Raw genomic sequence first — 11,889 nt, forward strand, 5'->3', positions numbered from 1 at the left:
GCATCAAACTAATTTCTTGCTTCTCTTGAACAAATGCAACGATCAGGTGAAACTGTAGAGTGTGTAATGCCATTGTCAAATGAGAATACGATAATTGAGGACAACAATGTGAGGTTGGAGGGTGACACTGCGACGCTGGAGTATAATACTGCATTTGATGAAGGAAATGAAGATTTGTTTGCTACCGGTGAAGATAGATTTAATCACACTTCAGATGATGGGCTTGAACAATCGCAAGATGACAGTTCAGATGATGACTGCCTTTATGACAGTGACATTCCAATTTGCAATAATGTTGAAGGCGAAACGAACCTGTTGGAGGTGTTGATGTAGGAGCTGTTCAGTGTGATGACCCCATATACAATAACCCCATCGCTGGTGAGAACGGGATTCTTTCCTTTGATACATTGCTCGATGACAATGATCAGAAAAGGGAAAATGCAAGGATATCTCGTACGTGGGTAATTGCAGGTGCAGAAAGGTTCTCCTTCCAAACAATTACCACTAAGGAGTCGACATGTGCCGAAGATCGCTTATACAAAGGAAGAATATTTTCGTCGAAGGTCGAGTTGAAACGAGCTTTGAACATGTTGGTTATAAAAGAGAAGTTTGCGATAAGAGTAAAAAGGTCATGTAAAACTCGTTATGAGGTTGGTTGCAAGGACAAGGCATGGAAGTTCAGTGTTCGTGCAACGAAGTTACCTGATAGAGGAGAATATTGGAAAGTTCAGACATTCCACAAAGTACACACCTGTACCGTTGATGGTTTGCAAGGGCGGTTTCTAACTACGAGTGTGAAGATGATTGATGAACTTATGTCATACAAGATTCGGGCTAATGGAGTAGCATTGAGACCTAAGGACATAATTTGTGAGATGAGGGTTCAATGGGGATTGGAATGCTTGTATGGTAAGGCTTGGTAAGCGAAGGAGTATGCGGAGAGGCTTATTTTTGGTCCACCAGAGGAGTCATTTCAACTACTACCATCGTATTTTTTGTATGTTAGAACAAGAAAATCCTAGCACAGTGACTGCAGTGGCTACTGATGAGGAAGAGAGATTCAAATATTGTTTCTGGTCATACGGGGCTTGTATTCGAGGGTTTTGGGATGTAATGCGTCTTACGGTTACAATTGATGTGACACATCTGAAAGACAGGTTCAAGGGTGTTATGTTTGTCGCTGTATGCAAAGATATGAACTAGTGTGTATATCCAGTTGCGTTTGGCATCGGCCATGTTGAGGACAAAGACTCGTGGATGTGGTTTTTTAGCAAGTTGAGTGATGTGGTTGGTTGTCCTGAAAACATTATGTTCATTTCTGATCAGCATCTTGGCATTAAGAAAGCAATCCAAAATGCATACCCAGAAGCGCACCATGGTTTATGCGGTTACCACTTGAAAAAAAAGTTAAAAAACAAGTTCAAGCGCGACGATGTTTGTATGTTTTTCACCCTTGCTCGAGATTGCTACAAAGTGGCTGATTTCAACAGACATATGAACCAGATACAGTAGATTCACCTGGGAGCCCACGCGGACCTTATGAGAATAAGGCTTGAGAAATGAACACGTGCATGTTCACCGACAAGGCGATACTAAATGATGACATCCAACATTGCGAAATGTGTTAACTCATGCTTGAAGCATGCAAGACAAATGCTGATCACTGTTTTGATCGAGTTCATCAGAGACATGTTCCAACGTTGGTTCCATGAACGGTACGATGAGGCCGTCAAGGTGACCACGCCCCTCAGCCCTTGGGTTGCCAGGCAGTTGAGTAAAAGGTTCAATGATGCACATCGCTTTCTAGTTAAGCCTATCAATAAAGTGGAGTTCGAAGTTAAAAACGGGAAGATGGACAGACTTGTAAACCTGTCCAAGAAGACGTGTTCATGTTGTGAGTTCCAAACAGATTTACTACCATGCAGCCGTGCCATTACAGCAATAAGGTCATAATATCTTTATTTCTTATTTGAACCGTAATTGACATAGCATTTACATTGTGTTTGAAGATTGAGTTTTTAGTGTTTTTCAGTAAATGCAATCGTGAAGCTATTGAATTCTGCGGTGACTACTACAAGACAACCGTTTTCATGGAGGTTATTCAGGATCCATTAGGCCGGTAGGGCATCCTAGTGAGTGGGACATCCCCCCTCATGTGAAACAAATTGTCGTCTTGCCCCCACCTTGGCTAGGCCAAGCAGGAAGACCTAGAAGGAGAAGGATTTCATCAGCTGGTTAAGGTAGTCGAGCACGGAGATGTTCGCAATGCAAGAGGTACGGGCATAACAGACATAACTGCCCATACCCATTTTCAGTTCCATCCACAAATCTGGCACCATCTCCAAGTCAATCAGTGACTCCAAGACTGCGTCGACCTAAAACATGTTCAAGTTGTAGACAAACTGTCACACAAGCAATAACTGTCCAATACGAAGGACAATGTTTGAAAATGTAAAGTGTGTTGTGAATGAAGACAACTTGACCGCCTAACTAAATGTGTCTGAAAATTGTAGTTGAATTCGTTTTGCTTTACAGATTTGTTTGCTCGGTCATTCTATTAGGCATTTTTAGTTTCGGACTTTGTTGCCAAACATTTCAGGCAAATAAGCATGTCAAGGCCTCTGTCTGATCAAGATCGTGTTAAAGTACATTCTTACATTGTTTGTAAAAATGTTTCCGATTACAATCTCCATCAGACAGGAGCCATGTATTTGCTTATCTGCTTGAAATGTTTGGCAACAAAGTCCGTAACTAAAAGGGCCTCATAGAATAATCGAGCAGATAAAATGTCAAGATCCTCATACTATATGCATTGGATCTGCAAAACATGGCACAGATGCACTAGTGAATTAAGCCATAATGTGTAACAAGGTATACAGAAGAAATAAATAAGGAATAAATGTGAGACACGCCATGCATAAAAAGTAAAATGTTGTGACATGCCGTACATATCAAATAAAATATTGTAACACGCCATTCATAACAAGAAAAATGAAATGACACGTCATGCATAACAAGTAAAATGTTGTGACACGCCATGCATAACAAGATAAACTTGGTGACACGCCAAGGATAACAAGCACAATGTTCTAACACACCATGCATAACAAGTAAAAGGTTGTGACACGCCATGCATAACAAGTTAAACGTTGTGACACAACATGCATAACAATTAAATTGTTCTGACTCGTCATGCATAACAAGTTCTGGTGTGTAAATTTAAACGTACGATTTTATAATGGCAGGATAGAATTTTGGCCTGAAAATAACTAAAAAAATAAGGGAGGATGGATACAGAATAATTTCATGCTGGAAGCAATTAGATGGATGAAAAAATCTATATATTCAATGTTAATTAATGTAATGTTGGGTTGGTGCAACCGGTGTGCCTGGAAGAGAAACACGACGAACTTGGAAATTAATTAATGCCAACCTGGGGTGACACGCGACGGCCCAATTCTTATGACACACTGACTGGAAGCAGATTAATGGCGTCACATACTGAGTATTTGGAGATTTATGGCGTGACATGCCACGACCCAATTGTTCTGACACGTTGAGTGGAAGCAGATTACTCGGCTGACACGCCGAGTGTTAGTGGATTTACGGCGTCACACGTTGACTTATTGCAGAATTTTGGGGTGACACGCTGAGTGCAAGCAGATGTATGTTAAGACACGTTGACTGGTATCGTGTTTAAAGCGTCACACGCTAACTTCTTCCGACTGTGTATCAAATTAAATATATTGTATATAGAAAAGGAAAAAAATTCTTGGTATCAAATTAATTGTGTATAGGTAAAAAAATTAATTGTGTATCAAATAATTGTACAAAGTATATTGTGTATACAGAAAGAATTATATCTGTTTACAATGAATTGTATACAAAAAATGTGTATAAAATGAATTGTATAAAAAAATTTATGTGTACCAAAAAAATTGTACAGACAAGGGCCTATATGTTCAAGGTTCGCTCTCACAACTGTTGGAAAAAATTTTCAGAGCATATTGCCGACGCATTTTTGCAATCATATTCTGCTTAATTCCGATCTTTTCTGATTGTAAAATATGCTCGATGTACCCTATCATGAACATACCGCAGCTGACACTATCATTCTGCCGATGCACTTTAGCTTTTGGTAAATGAATATTCAAATCCTGTCTCTTCCGACGTATGTTGTTGAAATAACCGGCTTGGTGGCAGATGAATGGCATCATTGTCGTCAAGGGTGTCATCTGACCCGCACGAACTCCGTTATCCTTAGCATCCGAAGTTCTTGTTGAGTCCACGACCTTGATTGTCCAACTCATCAAGTCGATCTTCCCAACCACCCAATGCCCACCAACGTTGCAAGGCGCGAGGATGAAATCAGCATCTTCCCATTTTTTGGCATACGTTGGCCTTTCACCTTCCACATAGCCCCGCAACTTATCTGGAATTTGCATTTTGGCTCGGGCATCTTCTGTTGGAAATTCAGTGTGTAGCATACGGATGGTGTCCTGTGAAACATGTAAACATTAGCTTACACTTCATGCAATAAAAAACTTAGTATTTATAGAATTGAACAATTTTCAAATAAACTTACGAAGAATATCGTGTCAACCATGCATGCACAGGTAGTGTACAGCTTCGACTTCGGCCCTGTCATTCGCTTGCAGAGTAGGCTGAGGCATGCGTCGATATGTTCACTTGTCATTTCCTCATTGGGATCCTCTAAGGTTATGAAAAAGTCAGCCCCTTGATCCCCTAAGATGTCGACGTTACGCCTGCATATGTAACATAATTAATTTCATAAGTCTTGGTGGATAACTGTTTCATTAAAAAATAATATTTGTAATTTTATTTATAAGCTTACCTCTCAAACTCCTTTTTCTTGAAAGCTTCGTAGTCTTCTACGATTTTATCCCTCACATCTCGACGGGTCACTAAGGGGTCGACGAATGGGTTTGCCATATATTTGCTCGCCATTTTCAACCGTGCCTGCTCAGTTAGGTTTGAAATTTCTGCTGCACCATGATGGACAGTAGATGACTCTGGTGACGATGACTGTATCTCAACAGTTGCTAAACTTAAACCATCAAAATACAAGCAAAGATAGAATAACGTACTTGTGATTTAAGGCCGTCAAGAATCCGACCAACGATACGGTCCTTAATCGTCTGCTTTGCTACATTCAATGACTGAATTGAAGCCTTCAGCTCCAACATATCTTTTTCATGCTTGCGCATGATTCGTCGGAGCTGACGGGTTATGACTGCTCCGTTATTGACTGTTCTCGACTGGGTCAACTACAATAACATATATAATTGTGTTATTCAATAATCATATATGGAATTATTGAACATTAACCGTTACAACTTTAATATCCTAACTAGTGGCTCGTTAGCAGTCTGCGGTGGAGCCGGATCGATTGATGCTTTAGGACCTGTCGTCGCTTTCGCATACTGTAATTACATATTTAACTGTGTTATTCAATAATCATGTATGAAATTATTGAACATTAACTGTTACAACTTTAATATCTTTACCGCCGGCTCGTTAGCAGTCTATGGTGGAGCCGGATAGATCTGTGCTTCATGACCTGTCGTTGCTTCCACAAACTGCAATTACATATATAACTGTGTTATTCAATAATCATGTTTGGAATTGTTGAACATTAACCGTTACAACTTTAATATCCTTACCGCCGACTCGTTAGCTGTCTGCGGTTGGGCTGGACCGATCAGTGCTTGAGGACCTGTCCTCGCTTCCGTAAACTGTAATTACATAAATTACTGTGTTACTCGATAAACATATGTGGGAATGTAGAACACAAACCGTTAGAACCGATCTTACCGACGGGTCATTACCACTCTACATTTGAGGAGGACTGGTGGGTGGTTCTGGAACTGTCGGCCCATGGTCCAACTGCAAACACAGAAATGTTATTCGATAATCACAAATGGAATTGAAGAACACAAAATCGTTACAATTGTCCTTACCGGCTATTCATTGCCTTGACCATGGTCATCCCTTTCATCCATCAACTCATCAACTAAAGCAGCGGCGGTGCGCATCCGCTTCATGCCACCAAAGGCTCTTTTCTCCTTCAAGCTTCTCCTTTTTTGCCTCGCACCTAAGCCCCAATCCGATCGATCCTCCATGTGCCCTATTGGCACGTACTTGTTGCCCTCCGATAACGGGACATCAAGGTCCACAAAATACTCTCGGAGGGCCTCATCTGCGGTGGGTTCCAACGTCTCCAGTGCCCACAACTGCAAATAAACAAATAAAATGTTGTCATTATCGAATAGGGAAAATTATTTTACAAATATACGCAAAAATTAACAGTTGTTCACTTACTTGGTCAGATGACTCTAACTTCTAAATTGTCTTGTAGAAGTCTTTTGACTTCTGATTGCAATATCATCTGCACATTCGTGGGTGGACGTTGTCTTTCAGACCAGAGGGGGCAACTATTTTTCGAAGGGTCGAAATTGCCTTCATTGCCCAGAACTGCATGTCAAATGTAACCATTATTAGACCGTCAATCATAAACGACTGCACCCATAAATTTTTTGTTCGAAAGGAAGCTGAAAAATTTTACGTTTTAGTACCTGTATCACCCATGCGAATCCATAAATGTTGTAGCGTAACCGAGTTTCCTTTGTCACGCTCAAGTCAGGAACTTCGAACCCCTTCAAAAGGTAGTCCAAGGTCAGCTTCCAAACATAGTGCCCTCATGAAAAGACATTCCAAGCGTCGATGTCCTCCACCAATGACAGCAACCAAGGCGTCACCCATCTACGGTAGTCTTGACCAAATAAAATGTTATTCGCGATCAAGACGAGTACCATCTTGGTTGCGTCTCCTGGTAGCTGAAAGTTACCCCCGCGGAAGGTATCAAGCAAAGCCTGCAGCTTAACGTTGTCCTGCCCGTTCCAGTATCTTGCATGAATTCCATCCGCAGCAACCTCGTACGGTCGTCTGAACACATCGGGCATTGGACCAAACTTCAGCCCGGTGATGAGGCAGAACTCCTGCTTTGATAGGCACGCCTTGCTTTTGCAAATGGCAAATCATAGCTCATGGTCCATTGATTGCCTCTCAGTGATCCGACGAATCCTGATGCTGTGCAAGAAATCGACGCAAAAGTACCCATGTGGATAGACGTCCAGGAGCATTCCGAAGCAGGTACGTTTAATTGGATTGTACTCCCCCTTCTGTTGGAGAGTTTTTGTGATGTAATGCAGCTGCGACCACTTACAATGAGTGTTAATTACGACATTGAAAGCCCACTTCTCCTTCGACACGATCAACAAACTATCAAGATCCTCATACTGTCTGCACTGGATCTGCAAAATATGGCACACATACACCAGTAAGTTAAGCAGTCATGTGCAACAAGGTACACTGAAGACACAAATAAGGAATAAATATTGTGACACGCCATGCATTGCAATCAAAATATTGTGACACGCCATGCATAACAAGTAAAATGTTGTGACACGTCATGCAAAACAAGTTAAACGTTGTGACACACCATGCATATCAAGTTAAACGTTATGACACGCCATGCATATCAAGTAAAATGCTGTCAAACGCCATGCATAACAGGTAAAATGCTGTGACACGACATGCATATCAAGTAAAATGCTGTCACACGCTATGCATATCAAGTAAAATGCTGTCACACGCTAATAACTAATTATAATAACAATGGCGTCACACGATAAACACCCAAAACCGCTAAAACCACTGCGGCTTAACCACAACAACCATCAAACCAGCAAGAAAACACAGTCTAAACATTTACAAAACAAAACAAAAAAACCCGAACATATCAAACAAACCCGGGAAAAAACCAAAAAATTAACAAACACAATAATGTTGCGAATTTGAGACTCACTAACCTCTTCATTCATGGCCGACATTTTTGTTGGTGCTGTGGTTTCGTTCCGCTTGCAAAGAGCCTTCTCAAACACTCCGGTACCGGCGAAAATGAGAAATGAATTACACAGACATTACGAATTCTGAATAATAACTGTTTAAAATGAAAAATGGCATTATAATATTCTTATTTATTCTGAAAAAGGGAAATTAATACAGTGGAAGTCCAAAAGATTATCATGTTAACTGCCCGCTTTTTTTTTCTCTCTCTATTTCAAACCATGACGTGTCAGCTGCTCAACCACTACCGTGTCACGCACTCTAAACCATGACCATGGCATGTTAGCTTTTCAAGCAATGCCGTGTCACACACTCTAAACATGACCATGGCATGTCACCAACTCTGAACTCTGGCGTGTCACAGATTTCCTCCATGGCGTGTCACCAACTCTTAACTCTGGCGTCTCACAGATTCAATCCATGGCGTCTCACTAACCCTGAACGCTGGCATGTCACAGATTTCCTCCATGCCGTGTCACCAACTCTTAATCTGACGTGTCATAGATTCCCTCCATGGCGTTTCACCAACTCTGAACGCTGCCGTGTCACACATTCCCACCATGGCGTGTCACCAACTCTTAACTCTGGTGTCTCACAGATTCCCTCCATGGCGTCTCACCAACTCTGAGCGGTGCCGTGTCATACATTCCCAACATGACTTTTCACAAACTCTAAACCCTGCCCTACGACAGCCATCTAACATATGGCCTGCTATAACAGGACCATTTCCTGCTTTAGATTCACATCTTTCTCCTTTCAATTCACCACCGTATCAACGATTTCTTGTTTTACATCATTAGCCAAGCTTTCCATTCATGACGACCTGTTCCTCGTTCGATTTAATATCTCTCTTCTCATATTATCTGAATGTCATGTTCCAAATCTATGAAAACCTATCTCATGCAACATTATTTTGTTTTGCACAACCTTTGAAAAAAAAATTTCGGTATTTTGCACAGCTAATCTTTGCATATTTATTTTTTTTCCCATTTTTTGCCTGTTTGAGAGTATACGCTAACGAATACGGCTCATTAAGGGTATTTTTTTCTCAAAATCTTTTCTGATGACTAAAAATAATTAAAAGTATCTTGTTAGTTATTTACAAAAACACGTTATTTATAAGGGCTTAAAAAAAAAAAATCTCTCTTTTTTTTCCCTTATAAATACTGTCCAATTAGGCTATGTGTAGAGGCACTTTCAGCATTTAGCAATATGGCATTATCAAACCCAAAAGATTTTAGCAGCTCTCCTTTAATGGTTAGTGTTCAAGAGCTCGTCAAAGGGCCAATAATCACTATCCCACAACAATATGTTCGTTTAGTTCAAGAACCCCTTTCCCTCTCTTTCACTGCTCCTTCGCCACCAATCCCAACCATTGACATGGCTCGTTTGGTTTCTGGAGATGATGACAATGACCTTGAACTCGAGAAATTGCACTCAACTTGCAAAGACTGGGGTATCTTCCAGGTTCTTCTCAATTCTGCTTTAGCAACTTAGCTAATCAAATGTAAACATGCATGAAAAAGAGGAAAAGCTAATTGATTCCATCCAAACTCCATTTAAGAGTTAGGATCTTTGATTTTTTCTTTTGAATTTTTTGACCAGGTGCATAATTAAGTTTCCTTTTCATGTTTACCATATGAAGTTCGTTTATACTAAATGCATATAAAAGGATTAATTTTCGATATAATCATATGGAAAAATATGTTAATTAGAACATACATATACGGGTAATAGAGCTACAAGTAATTTATTTTAGAAGAAAAAAATTAAAAAAAATAGTACAAAAGAGTATGTGAAGAAAAATATATTCAGACTTAGTGGTTTTGCAGTTGGTGAACCATGGAGTTAGCTCTTCACTGTTGGACAAACTGAAACATGAGGTGGAAGAATTTTATAGGCTTCCCTTGGAAGAAAAAATGCAATACAAGATGAGGGCAGGAGATTGGGAAGGGTATGGATGCAGGAGCAGAGAAGGGGGAAAACTGGACTGGGTTGACAGTTTGAATATAATTACTAACCCTGTCCATAGACGCAGGCCTCATCTCTTCCCAGAGCTCCCTTCATCCCTAAGGTAATTCTCTCTGTCTGTCTCTCTTTATTGAATCTGATAAAAAAAAAAAAAGCCTCTTTTAATATGATAGATTTTATACTCTCTTCACATAAATTGACCTTTTAATATATAATCTCGTGCAGAAACACCTTGGAGTCTTACTTATTGGAACTCCAAAAGATTGCAGCAAAACTTCTTGGTTCAATGGCAAAAGCTTTGGGAATTGATGTAGAGGAGATGATGGAGTTTTTTGATGATGGGATACAAGCAGTTAGATTGGCATATTATCCACCCAGTCCAAAACCAGAGCTGGTGATGGGCCTTTTTCCTCACTCAGATATAACCCTTATCAACATCTTGCACCAAGTTAATGGAGTGGATGGCCTTCAGATTAAGAAAGATGGACTTTGGTTTCCTCTCAACATCAACCCTGATGCCTTTATAGTGAATGTAGGAGACATTTTGCAGGTTTGTCTCTCTTCTATAAATTCTAATATATATATATAAGTGGATTAAATAATAAGAATCCCTAGCTATTAGTGTCATTTTTGTACCATTTTTTTCTTTTATCTTAATTGTCTTAAAAAATTGTGTTGATACAGATATTTAGCAACGGGGTTTATCACAGCATTGAGCACAAGGTTTCTACGAATGCAGAGAAGGAAAGAATCTCCATTACCTTCTCCATCAATCCCAAAAATGGGGCTGACGTTGGGCCTGCACCTAGTCTGATAAATCCAGATAACCCTCCATTATTTAGAAAGGTGGGGGTGGAGCAATACTTCAAAGATTACTCTTCTCGTAAGCCCAGTGGAAAAGCATATCTGGACCATATGAGGATTCAAAATGGACAAGACAACTCAGCTTGATATTCAAAACTCCTTGCTTACGTACATATGTTTACATGCTGATACGGTTGTGGTTTGGTAATAAGATTTGGCATTGCAATTGGAGCTGCATCTGATGACAATTGCAAAACCAAACATCATAGAAATAGCAATAAAAAAATCTCAATTGCGGTGAGTTTGTTCTCAATCGCAATTGCAGCTTTGTGTAGTGTGGATATAAATGTTGCTTGTTTGTATCTAAGATGAGAGCTTAGCTGCCTATGTAAGGTTTCTACCAGAAAAATAAGTTGGGTCTCGATTATTAATGGCTTGTTTGATCATGTCTTGCACTGTACTTTGTATTAAACTTTATTGAAATCAATCGAAAGAGTGAGTTTTAGTCTTAAAAGTTTTATGGTGTTTCTGCTATATATTGAGTTCTTCAAGTGATAAGAATGGTGTAGATTTTGATGGAACTTTTAGATTTGGGACTGCATCAAACAAAAGTTTATTCTCTGTGGCCCTCGACTCTACTTCAATCCAAAGGTTCCCAAAACGCAATGATTAATTAGAAGATGAAGATGAAAAGCAGACAGGGTTGAAGTCATTCGTACAGGAGCCATGATTCCTGGCTATGGCTCGCATCATCTGTCAATGCTAACCACACCTTCTTCTTGAATCCTGATCAATACAAACTTCCACCGTCCTAAGCACAAACCATGAAGTTTTATCTTTTGTTCCCCACTTCGACTCTCTTTGCATTTAAAGCTAAGGCATCGTACAAATGTTAGCAGCGCTGTAATAAGAGGCCAAATGGTTAATAAATCAAACCAAGAGATTGGACCAATTGATAAAAAATTTCTCAATAATATTGAAATTATTTTATTTGATAGAGGCATTAACATAATTTATTTTTGTATATAATAATTAGATCATAAGGGTGGTGGAGTCATATTCGATGTTTATGTTGTGCAGTGAATTTCAATGTTAATACAAATTCATGATAAAGGGATTTGGTGTCGGGAACAAAAGATCAATGTTAAAAACTAAGTCAATTGTAAATAAGTAATCCGTAACATT

The 11,889-nt window shown here is 39.7% G+C and overlaps 1 protein-coding gene across 2 annotated transcripts; it reads left to right on the forward strand.

Annotated features, from left to right (window-relative positions):
• Positions 1–9,104: 9,104 nt before the first annotated feature.
• LOC18599348 (oxoglutarate-dependent flavonoid 7-O-demethylase 1-like) lies at positions 9,105–11,218 on the forward strand. Of its 2 annotated transcripts, none has more exons than XM_007029280.3 (4): positions 9,105–9,396; positions 9,762–10,003; positions 10,126–10,450; positions 10,585–11,218. In XM_007029280.3, the coding sequence occupies exons 1-4, from the start codon at positions 9,142–9,144 to the stop codon at positions 10,849–10,851; spliced, it is 1,089 nt and encodes a 362-aa protein (XP_007029342.3). In that variant the 5' UTR covers positions 9,105–9,141; the 3' UTR covers positions 10,852–11,218. The 2 variants fall into 2 exon arrangements, with proteins under 2 accessions (XP_007029342.3, XP_088662458.1); XM_088806332.1 differs by having other exon boundaries at positions 9,253–9,385.
• The last annotated feature ends 671 nt before the right edge of the window (positions 11,219–11,889 follow it).

This window comes from Theobroma cacao, chromosome 5 (assembly GCF_053813885.1).
Source record: "Theobroma cacao isolate CCN51 chromosome 5, ASM5381388v1, whole genome shotgun sequence".
Taxonomy (NCBI): Eukaryota; Viridiplantae; Streptophyta; class Magnoliopsida; order Malvales; family Malvaceae; genus Theobroma; species Theobroma cacao.

Coding starts and splice junctions, on each gene's coding strand:
- LOC18599348 (XM_007029280.3), top strand. CDS start 9,142: ATGGCATTATCAAACCCAAAAGATTTTAGCAGCTCTCCTTTAATGGTT. Junction 10,004..10,125: donor GAGCTCCCTTCATCCCTAAG/GTAATTCTCTCT, acceptor AATCTCGTGCAG/AAACACCTTGGAGTCTTACT. Junction 10,451..10,584: donor ATGTAGGAGACATTTTGCAG/GTTTGTCTCTCT, acceptor GTGTTGATACAG/ATATTTAGCAACGGGGTTTA.